The following is a 19,024-nucleotide window of genomic DNA, read 5'->3' as shown; positions in this document are numbered from 1 at the left end:
TATTTGAAGTGTTTTCATGTATCTATGACTTTACTTCTTATGATATGTTGGCATATGAAACCACTAAATATTTATGGATTTAAGAATAATCAGTTTTTCCATATGAAAAGATGCAGAAAATTCTCAGTAATCAGAGAGATACTACATGGAAATGAAGCACAGTTAAGGCAGGCAGACAGATAGAGAGGAACACAAATGGAACCGGAAATCATAAAAGACAAGAAAAATTGTATATACTGAAATAAAGACATGGAAATTATTTCTTGATCAATATACACATTTGTATCTCAGGAGACATTTATTTTTAAATACCAGTCAATTCTACCATACACACTTGGGACTTGGATTTTACAGACCAAAAACTTCCACTGAGTTTGTCAGTAAAGCCAGATTAGTCAACAGGTTTTGCTTTGTTCTTCAAGACAATCAAGTAATATAAACTTTAAAAACACCAAAAGGAAGAGTGATTATTTTTTTGAGAGAATAGAAGCGAAGTAGATAGGTATGGAATGGGATGGACTTTCAATAGGACAGAGCTAACAAAACTTCAGAATGAAAACTGTCTGACCAACAATACATAACATGTGTAAATAGAATCTTATTACTACCGCATGAAAGAATTAATATTTTCTAAAGGATGCACTCCTCTATTTCTCTTGTGCCACTCCTTCTCCACTAATATTTTTAATAAGTATAAAAAGGAATGACATATTTTGTTTTGCTTCTTGCTAAAATGCTTCACGAAGTATTAAGCAAAGACTTTTAAAACATTCTTATTTCCCATTTTCTGTCTACTCAATCACTTTAATGCTGTCACAGAAGCAGTAAAAACTGAAAAAAATCACTATAAATTCACAATAGCTAAAAACCTACCTGTGGCCCTAAGCCAATGTCAGCTTCTCTGAATGTAGGCTTTCTTTTCTAGCTTAGTGTGAGATAAAGACATTTGCTGCCAGACGCTGAAATTAGAATTTCTCATCTTAACAGCACAGCATAAATCAGAATTTCTTATACCTAGCTTTAGATGCAGTTTGATCTTTATTTCTCATCAACTCGATCCAACCATCAACTTAATGAATGTACATAAAAGAAAAGGATTCTACATTTTTATACTGACTTTCATCTAAGAACTTCCAACACTAAATAAAATGAGTTAGGTTTATTTAATTTTTTTTAAATGACAAATTTTTGCCAGCTTTTCTACTAACTTGATTATCTTGTTTATAGTTAGGGAGGTTAATTATACCAATTCCATAAGTCTTATCAAAAAAATTTTCTAAAATAGCTGTGAACCTTGCAATAATTACATACATACTTCTTTCAAACTCTTGGAATTTACAAGCACATTAAGGATGAATTAAGGGTATAAGAAAGTAAAAGAATACTGTAGGTATAAATTCACTTACTTAAAGAATGACTTTCTTTTTTTTTTTTAATTTAATTTTTTTATTATTTGGCTGTGTCGGGTCTTAGTTGTGGCATGTGGGATCTTCACTGAGGCATGTGGGATCTTTCCTTTCAGCGCACGGGCTCTTCGTTGCGGTGCAAGGGCTTCTCTCTAGTTGTGGTGCACAGGCTCCAGAGAGCGAAGGCTTAGTTGCCCCACAGCACGTGGGATCTTAGTTCCCTGACCAGGGATCAAACCCGCGTCCCCTGCATTGGAAGGTGGATTCTTAACCACTGGACCACCAGGGAAGTCCCAAGAATGGCTTTCTTTTTAAACAGATTAAGTGCCAGAAAGTCTCTCATGGTTGGAAGAGACTCAGAATAATATAGTTCACTTTCCTAAAGTGTCAGACTTCTGGTTTTAGGTAGTACATGGACATGTCATTAGTGAAAGTTAGTTTTCTTTCTTTTGTCTGATTACTAAAGAAGAAAATCTCAACTTCGTGACAATGTAATTCTATTTCCTAACAAACATTTGCTATTCTCCTCTTTTAACACAGAGAAAGCAAGCTTCAAGTTTCAGACAATTTGATAAGCAACAATATCTAGCTAATTAATAATATGATTTTACTTTCACCTTATTTACAATTAAATAAATAATTTTTAAAGTTACCTTCTACTTACAATACTGGCTTTCCATTTATAGTAGTGATGGGAAATTTCCCTTTAAAATACATATAAGTTGTGTTTTTTTTAAATGAGGTTATATGAAGAAAAATAGAAGTGGTCCTTGAATTTTAGGAAATGTGATAAACATTTTCAAAAAAATCTTTTCAATCTCTCTCCCAAATGAATGAACAAACAAATATTAACAGGCCCCCTGTTTGAGTGTAGAGTAATGGTTAATGACAATTGAATACAGAGAGTAATGGTTAAAACTAATAGACAGTAATGTGTAGTAACACATACTCTGGAGCCAAAACACCTAGGTTTGAATTTTGGCTCTACCACTCATTGGCTGTGTGACTTGGTAAATTGCGTATCTGTGTCTCAGTGTTCTTCATGGGAAATAAGAATATAACAGTAACCATTTCATATGTTTCTGTAAGGGTTAAACGTAAAGGTTTAGTGCGTATAGAGCCCTTAGTGAGTAGTCAAAAATGTTATTTAGCTAGTTTCAATTTCTCTATATACTAAATGCCTGAACGCCCTTTATATGTTTACGAAAAGAGACTGCTCTAACAACTCTATAATCCTGATAAAGTGAATTGAAATTTCTCTACGAGATTTATCCCATCTGGAAAAACATTCTCTAAGAATCTTAAGTTTACTGCCAAGTCTTTAAGGAGCAACACTCACTAAATAAATATCCAACACTAATGTCTTAAGGCCAGAGGAAAACAGAATTAAGAACAGCATATGCTGATGGGGGATGGAAGGAAAGTGCCCAAAAAAGTTAACATTATCATACTGAGCACAACAGAGGGAGGGTTTCCTAACAGAAAGGAAAGGGCCTCAGAAAATAAGATCTCAAGGGAAGAAAAGTATCTAATCTTCCTCAATTCCATAACTGTGTCTAGAGCCAGGTCTACTTATAATTAAGTACTAAACAGGTACAGAACTACTGGCTAGTATTTATTAAGGTTCTCATATTTTCTCATTTTTAAAGTTCAAATAGTCAAATATGGTACCTATCCCCCTTAAAAAGAGATAAACAACTGAAATAGACTCACTAGTAGAACAGAAAAATCTTTGAAAAAGTAATGATTGTGGTACAAAGACCTAGAATATGAGTTATCAATCCATAAATCTCCTCACCTCTAGCCAGTTTTGTTTTGGAGAATTATCTCATAATGTGTTTCTGTTTGAACACATGCTATAAGCCTCTGTTGCCAACAACCTCAGATCAGGGATTACAGCAAAATAATTGACATTATTTTTCTTTTTTAATGGTAATAATTCTTCTTAATGGAGAAACACAACATATAAACTATACTTCAGATGCTGTGGCTGGAGGAAAAAGGTTTTGAGAACAGAGAGCTAGTGTCCTAACTAGCCAGAAATCATTGGTGATCTATAGTCCAAATAGAACCTTAATTTTTATGGCACATAAAAATGCTCACATAACTTTTTCCAACATTAATAATTAACTGCTGGTGTTTAATTATTTTAAAGCAGACATTTCACTTATGTCTCAACAAAAGCATCAGTGGACTTCCCATTCTGCTAAAATTTTCAGGAACCAGTCACACTTGAATTATAGCTTATCTTCCTTTAACTTTTTGCCTATAATTATATTGGTAGACAATAAATGCCTTATGTTAATATTTTGGGCCCCCAACAAAAAATTTTTTAACTTTTAAATTTGAGATTATTTCAAACTTATAAAAACTCCCATATGTATGTTACCCAGATTCACCTGAGTGAACAGGTTGCAGAGGTTTCATTTATTTGTGCCCTATCTTGTTGCCTCTAAAAAACTATGTAGGGCAGTTTTATAAGACTACATAAAATCTGTAATTAAAAAAAATTTAAGAACTACAGGTAAGTAGAGTACCTTCCTCCAATCCTATAACTATCAAAGTAATCCTTGAATTATTATAATGTGACACTCTGTGGCTCGGCAAAATTACAGATAGTTGCTTATGGTCCTCTGGTTAGTCCATCACCTTTTCCCCTAACAACTCCCCCCACATTATTCTTAAAGATCCACTACTATCATATGCTTTAGTTTCTATCACTCAGTACCTCATTGTCTTCAGCTTCAGTGAAGGTTGGGGAAAAAAAACAAGCTTCTTTTGAAGAAAGAGAGCTACACCTTGTTATTCTCAATCATCCATACATTTCTTTACTGCTGCTGGATCTAACCCTACTCAACGTACAAGGGATAGCAAGTAAGAAGGCAAGTAAATGTGGTTGTGGATGTTGTACAGATGCATACTTGATGAGAAAGATATAATTACAGTAACAGCAACGAATGGTTTGATGTCAAGAAGCAAACTGTTCAGTTGAAAACAATCTAGAAAGAAATGAATAGGATTCACAGAGAACATTAAGTACCCTCTGTTGTTCCCTGGAGCTTAACCTCACTATGTGGTCTTTTAAACAGCCATAATCTATTGATACTTGTGCATTGTTTTCTTTACCAGTATTAAAATACGCTACAATTGTACTTTTAGAGTAATCTCTGAAAATGAGATCGTATAACAGAATCTACTTAGGAAAAGTCTTTTATATTCTTCTATTACCTTAAAAATTAAAGGCTGATATTTCATTTTTTGGAGAGGGGAATGATCATGGCTTTTTTGTACTTATACCATGGTGAATCTCAAACAGGAGAGTTAATTTGTTTTGTCTCGGTTTGCTACCCCACTTAACTATTTTGCTACATTTGTCCTTTTAACTGAAAGTAGCAACCAGCTTTCATTAAACACCAGTCCAGGGACTTCCCTGGTGGCGCAGTGGTTATGCCAATGCAGGGCACATGGGTTCGAGTCCTGGTCCAGAAAGATCCCACATGCCGCGGACCAACTAAGCCCATGCGCCACAACTACTAAGCCTGCTCTCTAGAGCCCGCAAGCCACAACTACTGAGCCCACATGCCACAGCTATTGAAGCCCGCGCGCACCTAGAGTCCGTGCTCCGGCAACAAGAGAAGCCACTGCAATGAGAAGCCCACGCACCGCAACGAAGAGTAGCCCCGCTCACCGCAGCTAGAGAAAGAAGGCCTGCGCGCAGCAACAAAGACCCAACGCAGCCATAAATAAATACATTTAAAAATAAATTAAAAAAAATAAACACCTGTCCATTAGTTAGTGAATCCATTAAATTCATTTTTTTGCCAGATTAAAAAAAAGGCAAATCCTATTCCTTTCAAGCATTTAACAGTATTTCAAAATTTACACATTAGCACATATTCGTTTATTAAATTATTCATTCAACAAACATTTACTGTACTCCCACTATGTACCTGACACTGCACCAGTCACTGTGGAGACAAAGGGGCATTAAAACAAAGTCCCTATCACCGAAGACTTTAGAATCTAGAAGAGACAGAGAGACAGCTGCAAAATACATAAAAATTTAGGTATGATGCCTGCAACTTATTTGCAAAAGGTTAAAAAATAGTGATCTACATATATAGAGAGAGGGAGAATGATAAGGCAAATACAGCAAAATGTTGACAATCAGTGAATCTGAGTAAGGGTACATGGGAGTTTTTATAAGTTTGAAATAATTTCAAAGTTTAAAAGAATTTTTTTTGGTTGGGGGCCCAAAATATTAACACTTTACTTTTATTGTGTACCAATACAATAGACAAAAAGTTAAAGGAAGATAAGCTATAAGTCAAATCTGCTAGAGAAAGACAACCACTTCAATCCATTCCTCCTGAGTAGCATGGTTACTCATTAAAACACAGGGTTTATCTTTGACTGAACTACCTAGACATTAAGGAGACATCTTTAAGGAGTTTACAGATGTGAGAGCACTTTGAAAGTATAAAATACTATGCAAATAGAAGGCTTTAACACCATCACGAAAACATCATGTGAGGGATGGAGATACTGTTTCTGTGAACACTGTTCTCAGAAGAATGAGTAATAAGCATTTTAACACCTTTATTAAGGTATAATTTACACACTATGAAATGAACACTGAACTTTTATTGAAAGATATTAAGGGTATTTCCTTAGGAAGAGCCAAGGTTCAAAGATTTTTAAAAATCATTTTTCTCAAAACTAGTCACCTTCATTATTGAGAAATAATGTTACAAATGGACAATGAATATAAAAATATTCAAAATAGAGAACAATCAAACAACAAGTGAACCTCATTAGTAAAAACAATGTAAATCCATTTTCAAAATGACCTCAGCCAAGTTTTATTTTAATACTAGTGCTGATTAACATATGATGAAATATGCACTTTAGTATATCACTGATGGGAATGTGAACTGTTTCAACCATTGGAAAAGCAATTTGACAATGTATGAGGAACTTTAATACTGTTACTAGTGGATACAGAAATTACAATTCTGGGAATTATAATTTAATATAATGCTATATATACAAAGATGTGCATTGTAGCAAAAAACTAGAAACAGCCTAAATGCCCAAAACCAGGGGAATGGATAAGAAAAATATCTAGTTGGTAAAATATACAACCATTAAAACTGATGATTTTGAAACATGTAATACCTGGAAAATATTATATTATGTTTAAAAAGGAGGATCTAAAATTTATATCACTAATACAACTATACAAAAATTAAAGAGAGGGGCTTCCCTGGTGGCGCAGTGGTTGAGAATCCGCCTGCCAATGCAGGGGACACGGGTTCGAGCCCTGGCCTGGGAGGATCCCACATGCCACGGAGCAACTAGGCCCGTGAGCCACAACTACTGAGCCTGCACGTCTGGAGCTTGTGCTCCGCAACAAGAGGCCGCGATAGTGAGAGGCCTGCGCACCGCGATGAAGAGTGGTCCCCGCTTGCCGCAACTAGAGAAAGCCCTTGCACAGAAACGAAAATCCAACACAGCCAAAAATTAAAAATAAAAAAATTTTTTAAAAATTAAAAAATAAAAATAAAAAATAAATAAATAAATTAAAGAGAAAAGACTAGAAAGAAATATTCAAAATATTAACAATGGTTGTATATGGGTGTAGGGATTTTTAAAGATTATTATTCTCCTCTCCATTTATCTCATTTTTCTATTTTTCTGAATAAACAGGCAGGTATTCCTTTAATATTTCCTTAAATAAGTAATATACAAATATATTCTCATGTTAAAGATTCAAACAATACAAAAGTATAATAATAATAATAGGCAACCTCCCATAAACAGTCGCCCTGAACTATCCCCCCTTCTCTACCTTTGATGAGTTTGCACCATATTTCTAGTAATTTTTAAATACATGTCTTTATTTGGCCAATGTTTATATTAAGTAGTCAATAAATGGCATTTTTATAATGAAAAATTAGAGAAAAAAATCACTATCGCCAAACTTTCTACTGATGTATTATTCCATATATGTCAAGGAACAAAAAGTTCTGCTTCTTAATTTTATATTTTAATTAATTCCTTTAAACTTTAACACTTAAAACTATTTTTATTTTGGTCAAGCACCTAACCATTTACAGACTAAATGTCTGACATTCTATATAGTAGTGGTTATTTTTCTTGAAATTAATATAAAAGTAAATATTCATTTTGTTTACTAACAATGAATTTACTTGATTGTTTTGTCTGAAGAACAAAATACATTAATTGGGTTAACACTCTCAAATTAGAACACTTAAAACACTTTCCCTTTTTATCAGGATAACATTACTGATTTATAGTGGCAATCGTTCCCTGCTTTTGATTCAAAAGATTACAGTAGACCAAGATCTAGGTAACAATCTGAAATGTAGCTGTAAAGATCTTTGAGGTGAATTTATGGACAAATTCACTTCTTCTCTTTCATCGAGCTAGATGTGAAAATTAGAGATCTTTCTTTGTTTTTTTGTGGAAAATAAATATAGCCAATTCAGTATAATTTCGCAATAAAAGCTAATTGCCTTGAGTAGATAGAAACTACATGAAAAAAACTCCCTATTGCTTTCAGTTAGGTGTTTCATCAATAAATCAAAGGAAATAGGGACCTCCCTGGTGGTCCAGTGGTTAAGAATCCGCCTTCCAATGCAGGGGACGTGGGTTCCATCCCTGGTTGGGGAACTATGATCCCACATGCCACAGGACAACTAAGCCCACACACCGCAACTACTGAGCCCGCGTACTCTGGAGCCTATGTGCCACAACTAGAGAGAAGCCTGCGTGCTGCAACTAGAGAAGCCTGCGCGCCACAACGAAAGATCCCACATGCCGCAACAAAGATTCTGTGGGCCACAACTAAGACCCGATGCAGCCAAATAAAATAAAATAAAATACAATAATAAATTTAAAAAACACTTTAAAAAATAAAATAAAATAAATAAATAAAAAATCAAAGGAAATAATCCAAAACTGAAGATCTTAGAGTATGGACTGATAAAATTTCTTGACAGAGAAAAGAATTCTTGAAAAGTGCTACATTTCAATAAAAAAAAAAATTATTAAAAAAAATTAAATCTTTTTATTTGGAAATAATTATAACAGTTGCAAGAATAACAATAGTATAAAGAATACCCATATGCCTTTATACAAATTCACTTTTCTTACCATTATACCCCATTTGCTTCATCATTCAAGGAAGGTTAGATACACACATCATGGCCCTTTACTTCTAAACACTTCTTAGAGTATTTCCTAAGAATATGGATATTCTCTTATATAACCACACTATTCTTATCAGCTTCAGTAAATTTAACATTGAAAAAAATCTTTAATCATCTATTTTGTCAATTGGATTAACAACATCCTTTATCACATTTTGCACATCCAATATAGGAGAGTTAGGTACCGCTTAGTTGTCAACTTTTTTAGCCTCCTTTAGTATAGATCTTTCTCACAGTCTCTTTTTCTTACATGATATTGACATTTTTGAGGAAAACAAACTCCCTTTTTATAACAGAACATTCTTAATTTATGATTTGCCTGATGTTCCTTTGTGATTAGATTATTCATTCTTGATTGAAATACAGTACTAAATTAGTGACACTGTGTTCTCAGAGTATCACAGATGTCCATCTGCCCTTCATTAATGATATTACCTGGTTAAGCTATTGTCCAATTTCCTCACTTTATAATTACTAATTTTTCCCTTGCAATATGTTGGACAAACTCTAAAAGAATGCAAATATCCTCAGTCCTTATTGAACCTGCCCCCTAGATTTAGGATCTTAGGATGATTCTTGCCTGATCCAATCCTTGCCATGATGGCTGCATAATGATAATTTTCCAACACCTACAGTTACAACTTGGCACTTGGCATTCTACTATCCACAAGTGCCCTCTCTTCTCCCTTCTCTGCTATCAGCATAGACTCAATTCACTTTCCCTCCAATGGTTTATAACTTATTACTGTACTTTTTTAGCACTAACATGATCTCAAATGTAGCTCGTGGGAGGTTCCTTCAAACTGGCTACTGTGACAAGTCTCCATCCTTTTGGGGGGTACTTCTTTCCTTATCTTCTAGTGTTATAAGATGTTGCAGGCTTATCTTGCACCTATCCTGCCCCAGTCCTAGAATAAGTCATTTTTCCAAGGAGCCCAAGTTCCACTGACTGCGGAGCCGTAGTAGAAACTAAACCTGGGCATTATGTACACTCATAGCTACAGGGGTGCTTTTGCTTCTTATTTTTTTCAACAAACAGAGATAAGAAATATATGTAGGCATGTATGTATACACACACGCATATAAATACATACTCATACAAATACATATATACATGGCTGCATATACATGCATGTAACACATACATATGGATATTTTTTAAGTCATAAATCTATAATAATACCTTGAACTACAATCTATTCACATAGGATTCTCTTTTCTTCCCCCATCTATAACTGTTTCCCTGTTCCTTCAGTGAGAACACTAGTTCCCAAGAATATCAACACTAATACTCATTTTCTTAATCCTATAATACAAATATATCTACAATTGTTTCAGAATTGCTTTGTATACACTACTAAAAATCAAACCTTCTAAAAAGAGTTCAGTATTTGTTTGCAATACTCCCCCCATCTCTTATATCATATCTTGCCTAAAAGAGTATATACAGTCAAATACTGTTTTTGTAAAATGCTTAGATTAGTTGTTTCTTTTTCCCTTAAGTGTGATTATGATGTTTATGTAAAATACAACTGGGCTCATTTGTTTTCAGTTTGGGATTTTGCCCCCTTCCCATCCTTAATGATTTAATTATACTTTTTGCACACACAGATTAGTAACAGGATTCCAAAAGTCAAAACTACATGCATAAAGCTATATTCAGAGGATTTTTCCTCCTTCCTGTATCCTTTCTGTTCCATTCCCTCCAACTCTTGTAAGTAACCAACTTCATTATTTTCTGGTTTATCCTTTCTTTGCTTCTTTTTGTAAAGATAAGCTTTCTGTTTTACACAAAAGACAGCATACTATATAAGCTTTTTATTCACCTAACGTTATCTCTAGAAATCACTCCATATCAGTTCACAGAGATGTTACCCATTTTTTTCTTATAGCTGTATATTTAGTACTCCATTACACGTGTGTACCATAGTGGATTTCAATCAATCTCCTATTCTTAGGCATTTAGGTAGTTTCCAATACTATGCAGTTACAGACAATACTACAATGGATAAATTTATGCATATGTATTTTCATACTGTTGGAGGTATGTCTTCAAAGATAAGCTCCTACAAATGGGAGTGCTGGGTGAAAGAGTAAGCACATATGTTGTGTTCTTAATATTGCCAAACTCCTCTTCATGTGAGTTGGAAAGTACTATATTTTGATTCAAACTTATTTGATAATATACCAATACCTTGGAAATCCTCATGTATCTCTTTTCGATTTTAGGTGTTAGCTAGATATAGTCTCATGATGCTGGAACTCTCCCTCTCACTCTGGCCCAAACTGAATATTTTCATATATTTTTAAATTCTAAAAATCTTTGGAGAAAGGAATTACAAGGAAACGTACATTACTTTAACTACTTACTGAGTGGTGTTGTGTCTGGAGGTGGAAAATTCTCAGTAAAGTTGACATTACACAAGTCTGTGCTACAACAGCAGAAACGGTATGTTCCATTCTGAATTGAGGGTGGAGTGGTAGTTACTACACATTCTTCGTAGTGACACTCCTGGGGATCTCCAATGTGAGACCAGCAACCTACAAATTGATGTTAATGTAAACAAGTTAGGTTTATATATGTAATAATGTAAATAAGTTATAACTCTTGCAAACCAATAGGAAACCACATTTTTTATAAGTTATAACTCTTGCAAACCAATAGGAAACCACATTTTCTAAATAACAGAAAACGGCAAAGTATAAACAGGCATTTCATGGAAGGAAAAAGCCACTAATAAAATGTTTCACTTCACAGTTAATCTAAGAATTATTATTAAAAAATCAATAAGATTACATTTTTGTCTATATCTATTGAATTCTTCTGGGTTTTAAAATAATTATATATAACAATAACAAGGATTCAGTAACACACAGTGCTGGAGGGAATGTAAATGTATATAACATTTCTAGAAAGTCACATGGCAATTTTTATGAAGAGCCTTTTCATGTTTTATAATCTAATTTTACTTCCAGAAGTCTATTCCAGGAAAATTATGAGATACAATCAAAGAATTATGTTCAAAGATGTTCACTGAAGCATTAGGTATTACAATGAAAACCAGAAAACAATATAATGTCCAACTGCAGAGTAATGTGTAAGTAAACTGAGATACATGTATACAATGAAAAATTGTATAGATTTTGAGTGTTTTCAAAGTATATTTAAAGAAATAGGAAAATATCCATGATATAATTTAAAATGGGAAAAACTGTATATGAAATTATTTATATAGTATTACCATAATTTTGAAAAAAATAGCACACACACACATAAACATAGAAGTACAAAGAAAACACACCTGAAGGGAATAAACCAATATAGTTTTTTAAAAAAACTTTTTAAAGTATGGAATTGTAGACATTTGTTTCTCTTGTAGTTTTCTTTATTTTCTAAACTTCATAAAATGGCATTATATTATTAAAATTGTAATAAGATATTATTAAAATAAGCTAAAACCAATTACCCTTTGCAAATTTGGAGCTTGGTGTGAATACATACATGAATACACACTTTTAAACTAACTGTTCTCCTGCAGAGGGTTTTATAATCTACTTCCATGCCCTTCTTAGATAAACTTCAATTTTATGAAACAGTTATTTCAGGTAAAGTATTACTTGCCTTGTTTTACCAGATTTATGTCCCCTTTTGATTTCTCCCAAAGGCCATAGCAGGTGCTACCTTTTGAGCATAATATTGTTCCATTTTCATGAGAGATTCGACTCTCACCTATCCCAAGGTCTTGTTGATATGGATCTTTAAATGCACAAAGACGTTCTTGATTCTGAGAAGCTAAAATAAAGGAAAAAAAGAATGACAAATTCACTTTATGATAATCTTTGCAAAACATTATTATATAAAATCTTAGTGCCTTTTTGAAAGGCACTGTAAACTTCCCTACTAACTCCCTAACAAGGCTTGAATAAATGTGCAATTTTGTATTTATTCAGTAACGTCTTTCTTTTCATTAATTAATTTGTAACTTCCAAACAAGAAGCAAACTTGAAAACTCATTTCCCAAAAGCAATACCCTCTTACATAAATTATTCTCACCACTCTTTCTCCTACTGAATAATATTGGTGTCTGAATAAAGAAATATCATCAGAAAAATGCCCATGCTCTAAATTATTAAAAATTCAAAACAAATTAGCAAACCTAGAGGGCTGAATAGTTTTTGGAAATTCTACAGTACTCACTTCTACCATATTTTATACTCAGTTGTAAAATGTTAAACATAACATTAGGCATGTTAAACTAAGGATGAGGAGAGACTACAAATGGATAGTACATGGTTTCCATCTGGGGAGATAGAAATGTTCCAAAATTAGATTGTGGCAATGTTTGCACAGCTTTGTAAATGTACAAAAAAATAACTGTTCACTAAAAATGCGTGAATTTCATGCTATGTAAATTATACCTTAATAAACCTGTTTTTAAAAATTAAGGCTATTAGTGCTAAATAAGAAAATGATTTTCTGTCATTAAAAGTATCAATATAGGGACTTCCCTGGTGGGGCAGTGGTTAAGAATCTGCCTGCCAATGCAGGCGACACGGGTTCGAGCCCTGGTCCGGGAAGATCCCACATGCCGCAGAGCAACTAAGCCTGTGCGCAACAACTACTGAGCCCACGCACTGCAACTACTAAGGCCGCGCACCTAGAGCCCGTGCTCTGCAACAAGAGAAGCCACCGCGATGACAAGCCCATGCACCGCAACGCACCGCAACGAAGAGTAGCCCCTGCTTGCCGCAACTAGAGAAAGCCCATGCGCAGCAACGAAGACCCAATGCAGCCAAAAATTAATTAAATAAATAAATTAATTAATTTTTAAAAAATCAATATAATAGTCAGAAGAAGAAATGCTCAACAATCCCTTATACCAAAAGTCAACCCAATGTATTTCCAACGCCAGTCAGTCTTTCTCCATATACATAATCTGATTTAACTAATCTCAGTAGAACATTTGCCACATAATTTATCAGCTAATAAACATTTACCAACACTGCTGAGAATACCAAAGAAGTAAATGGTTATCAAAAGCAACAGCTGATCTTTATTTGGTTTCTTAAAGCAGACTTTCCTACTGTGTTTGACTTGCCAGAATAACAATCTAATACACTTTGCCACTATATTCCTAATGGGCTTCTGATTTATTTCTTGATTTTGCTGTGTATCTTATTTAGTATGGCTTAATTCATTAGCACCTTAGCACTGGAAATGATTTATTAAAATAATGTTTCTGAAACTACAAAACTAAGGACCAAACCCTAGAGAAGAAATGAAAGCACCAACAACTGTGTGCCCAAGTCTATTTAGAAACACAGACCTGCCATATTTATTACAACAGAAAGCACCTTCAAAGTATTGAGCTAAGTAAATAGAGGATTCACAAATAGATAATACAGAGTTCTACCCTTCAAGCACCTTATAGTCTGCTTGGCGACAGACAGTAATTACTAAAAAAAAAAATAAACGTGACTTCCACATTTCCACAATTTAGAACTTCAGGCAGTCTTCTAGAAGATATTTACTAATATCATATAAATGGCCAGAAAATGTAGTATAGCCTTTTTTAAAAAAGATTTTTTATTTACTTATTTATTTTTGCCTGCGTCAGGTCTCAGCTGCGGCACACAGGATCTTCCATTGCGGTGTGCAGGCTTCTCTCTAGTTGCGGTGCTCGGGCTCCAGAGCGCACGGGCTCAGTAGCTGCAGCCCGCAGGCTTAGTTGCCCCCCAGCATGTGGGATCTTAGTTCCCTGACCAGGGATCGAACCCAAGTCCCCTGCATTGAAAGGAGGATTCTTAACCACTGGACCACCAGGGAAGTCCCTAGCCTTATTTCCCACCCCCCAAGTTTATTTATTTATTTATTTATTTGTGGCTGTGTTGGGTCTTCGTTTCTGTGCGAGGGCTTTCTCTAGTTGCGGCAAGTGGGGGCCACTCTTCATCGCGGTGCGTGGGCCTCTCACTATCGCGGCCTCTCTTGTTGCGGAGCACAGGCTCCAGACGCGCAGGCTCAGCAGTTGTGGCTCACAGGCCCAGCCGCTCCGCGGCATGTGGGATCGTCCCAGACCAGGGCTCGAACCCGTGTCCCCTGCATTGGCAGGCAGACTCCCAACCACTGCGCCACCAGGGAAGCCCTCCTACCCTTTTTATAAAAACTACTTCCAGGGCATTAGCCAGATTATGAGTATACCACATTTTTACCACATGTAGTCACATATTCAAATTCCTTTAATGACAAACATTTATATTATCTCGCACATTTACCAGTATTTCCTTAGATATACCCTAATTTGCAAACTTTACAAAATTATTATAAAGATTAAAATCAAACATATCTCTACATATAAAGTACACACAACACAAAGATTGATACTTAAAAGACGCAAACTAAAAACAAAACTCTGTAATGTAGATCTAAAAAAGCATGCCTATTTATGAGACACAATTCCTTATCCCCATTTCTTGACTCAGGTTATGTGCTACTTACCTACTACCACTTGCTGAAATTATGTAACCCACTCTGTTTCCCTTTCTGTCTTGATTGTTAGAAAGATCAGAATGAATTTATGAACTCATTATCTCTAGTTTTCCACAACCACGATATTCTATTTTTTCCCCTCCTCTTCTGTTGTTATCCGTTTTGACTAGAATTTTGTATTGAATACTGAGTTAATGAATAGGGATCTAACCGTACCTGGAGGTAGATGGATCATAAATAAATAAGTGCCTTATTTAATTTAAAAATAAAAAGAAAAGTATATCCTTGTGAAAGAATAAATACAAAATGAAAATTTTTCCTCTGCCTGGATTTCTTTTACATCTGAAAAGTAGCTAAAGGAATGAACATGCATAAAATTTTTAGTTCCATTATTAAATAATTTGATGACTGAAACCTAAAATTCTCCTTATATAAAAAGACAACAAACAAACAAATCCAATCTCCTCTATGTCTCCCTCTCCCTTCATCCCAAGATCAAGGCAATAAAGGTACAACTGTAGGACACTGAATCATACCTTTAATATCCCTCAGTTTTCACCAAATAATTTTTTCTTAAAATTACTTCAGCCTACTTCATAGGAATTATTTTATGACAGTGTCATTAGTATAGGAAAATTATACTTCGCTATTTTAAGAGTAATTCTTTCAAATTATGATTCAGCAAATTCCTATATTAAATAAAGGTGTTTGAGCAAGAATTCTAACTAAACTCCATTTGGTTAAAAGAAAGAAAAACTCCATTTTGTAAAACAGTGCTTGCAGCTTTTTAAATGTTATTTGTTGTAATGTCTCAGCAATATCTCTGTATAAAGTTTTGGATTCTTCATAAATAATGCAGGAAAAGTAGGCATGAAACAAAGAGTACTATGAGAAACAGTATAGCCTAGTATTATATTCTCACATAAAGAGACCTGATCATTTACATGTGGTTTTCTGAATTTGTCAACAGCTAATGAACAAATCTTGATTAATCAAGTATGGTCAATTAACTCTTTCAAGGGACATCCTTAATCAAATACAGTGATTAGATATGAGTCTTTTAAAAACTGCTCTCATTTTATTTTTTTAAAATTTTTTCCAGCTTTATTGGGATATAATTGGCATATATTATTGTATAAGTTTAAGGTGTACAACATGATTTGATACATGTATATATTGCAAAATGATTACCACAATAGGGTTAGTTAACAGCTCCATCACCTCACATAATTACCATTTTGTGTATGTATGTGTATGGTGAAAACATTTAAATCTATTCTCTTAGAGACTTTCAAACATATAATGCAGTATTTTTTTGCTTCTTTCCAAGAGAATACATTTGATCACATTTTTTTTATACAGCAGGTTCTTATTAGTAATCAATTTTATACACATCAGTGTATACATGTCAATCCCAATCTCCCAATTCATCACACCACCACCCCCCCCATGGCTTTCCCCCCTTGGTGTCCATACGTTTGTTCTCTACATCTGTGTCTCAATTTCTGCCCTGAAAACTGGTTTATCTGTACCATTTTTCTAGGTTCCACATATATGCGTTAATATACGATATTTGTTTTTCTCTTTCTGACTTACTTCACTCTGTACGACAGTCTCTAGATCTATCCACGTCTCAACAAATGGCCCAATTTAGTTCCTTTTTATGGTTGAGTAATATTCCATTGTATATATGTACCACAACTTCTTTATCCATTCGTCTGTCAATGAGCATTTAGGCTGCTTCCATGACCCAGCTATTGTAAATAGTGCTGCAATGAACATTGGGGTGCATGTGTTTTTCTGAATTGTGGTTTTCTCTGGGTATATGCCCAGTAGTGGGATTGCTGGATCATATGGTAATTCTATTTTTAGTTTTTTAAGGAACCTCCATAATGTTCTCCATAGTGGCTGTATCAGTTAACATTCCCACCAACAGTGCAAGAGGGTTCCCTTTTCTCCACACCCTCTCCAGCATTTGTTGTTTGGAGATTTTCTGATGAAGCCCATTCTAACTGGTGTGAGGTGATACCTCATTGTAGTTTTGATTTGCATTTCTCTAATAATTAGTGATGTTGAGTAGCTTTTCATGTGCTTCTTGGCCATCTATATGCCTTCTTTGGAGAAATGTCTATTTAGGTCTTCTGCCCATTTTTGGATTGGGTTGTTTGTTTTTTTAATATCGAGCTGCATGAGCTGTTTATATATTTTGGAGATTAATCCTTTGTCCGCTGATTCGTTTGGAAATATTTTCTCCCATTCTGAGGGTTGTCTTTTCGTATTGTTTATGGTTTCCTTTGCTGTGCAAAAGCTTTTAAGTTTCATTAGGTCTCATTTGTTTATTTTTGTTTTTATTTCCATTACTCTAGGAGGTGGATCAAAAAAGATCTTGCTGTGATTTATGTCAAAGAGTGTTCTTCCTATGTTTTCCTCTAAGAGTTTTATAGTGTCTGGTCTTACATTTAGGTCTCTAATCCATTTTGAGTTTATTTTTGGGTATGGTGTTAGGGAGTGTTCTAATTTCATTCTTTTACATGTAGCTGTCCGGTTTTCCCAGCACCACTTACTGAAGAGACTGTCTTTTTTCCATTGTATATCCTTGCCTCCTTTGTCATAGATTAGTTGGCCATAGGTGCGTGGGTTTACCTCTGGGCTTTCTATCTTGTTCCATTGATCTATGTTTCTGTTTTTGTGCCAGTACAATATTGTCTTGATTACTGTAGCTTTGTAGTATAGTCTGAAGTCAGGGAGTCTGATTACGCCAGCTCCGTTTTTTTCCCTCAAGACTGCTTTGGCTATTCGGGGTCTTTTGTGTCTTCATACAAATTTTAAGATTTTTTGCTCTAGTTCCATAAAAAATGCCATTGGTAATTTGATAGGGATTGCATTGAATCTGTAGATTGCTTTGGGTAGTATAGTCATTTGCACAATATTGATTCTTCCAATCCAAGAACATGGTATATCTCTCCATCTGTTGGTATCATCTTTAATTTCTTTCATCAGTGTCTTATAGTTTTCTGCATACAGGTCTTTTGTCTCCCTAGGTAGGTTTATTCCTAGGTATTTTATTCTTTTTGTTGCAATGGTAAATGGAAGTGTTTCCTTAATTTCTCTTTCAGATATTTCATCGTTACTGTATAGGAATGCAAGAGATTTCTGTGCATTAATTTCGTATCCTGCAACTTTACCACATTCATTGATTAGCTCTAGTAGTTTTCTGGTGGCATCTTTAGGATTCTCTATGTATAGTATCATGTCATCTGCAAACAGTGACAGTTTTCCTTCTTCTTTTCCAATTTGGATTCCTTTTATTTTTTTTTCTTCTCGGATTGCTGAGGCTAGGACTTCCAAAACTATTTTGAATAATAGTGGCAAGAGTGGACATCCTTGTCTTGTTCCTGGTCTTAGAGGAAACGCTTTCAGTTTTTCACCATTGAGAATGATGTTTGCTGTGGGTTTGTCGTATATGGTCTTCATTATGTTGAGGTAGGTTCCCTCTATGCCCACTTTCTGGAGAGTTTTTATCATAAATTGCTGTTGAATTTTGTCAAAAGCTTTTTCTCCATCTACTGAGATGATCATATGGTTTTTCTTCTTCAATTTGTTAATATGGTATATCACATTGATTGATTTGCATATATTGAAGAATCCTTGCATCCTTGGGATAAATCCCACTTGATCATGGTGTATGATCCTTTTAATGTGTTGTTGGATTCTGTTTGCTAGTATTTTGTTGAGGATTTTTGCATCTATATTCATCAGTGATATTGGTCTGTAATTTTCTTTTTTTGTAGTATCTTTGTCTGGCTTTGGTATCAGGGTGATGGTGGCCTCATAGAATGAGTTTGGGAGTGTTCCTTCCTCTGCAACTTTTTGGAAGAGTTTGACAAGGATGGGTG

At 34.6% G+C, this 19,024-nt stretch overlaps 1 protein-coding gene across 3 annotated transcripts in view; it reads right to left on the bottom strand.

Moving 5' to 3' along the window:
- Nucleotides 1-19,024, bottom strand: part of BMPR2 (bone morphogenetic protein receptor type 2) — a 187,162-nt gene that overhangs the window by 85,407 nt on the left and 82,731 nt on the right. For all 3 annotated transcript variants that reach the window (XM_036857146.1, XM_036857147.1, XM_036857148.1), the window contains 2 exons: nt 12,264-12,434; nt 11,012-11,182 (listed from right to left, as the gene is read on the bottom strand). In XM_036857146.1, the coding sequence (XP_036713041.1) occupies nt 11,012-11,182; nt 12,264-12,434 (342 nt within the window). The remainder of the gene's footprint in view (nt 1-11,011; nt 11,183-12,263; nt 12,435-19,024) is intronic.

Source organism: Balaenoptera musculus, chromosome 7 (genome assembly GCF_009873245.2).
Source record: "Balaenoptera musculus isolate JJ_BM4_2016_0621 chromosome 7, mBalMus1.pri.v3, whole genome shotgun sequence".
Lineage (NCBI taxonomy): Eukaryota > Metazoa > Chordata > Mammalia > Artiodactyla > Balaenopteridae > Balaenoptera > Balaenoptera musculus.
The sequence above is the reverse complement of the archived record's forward strand: the minus strand, read 5'-3'. Positions and strand labels throughout refer to the sequence as shown.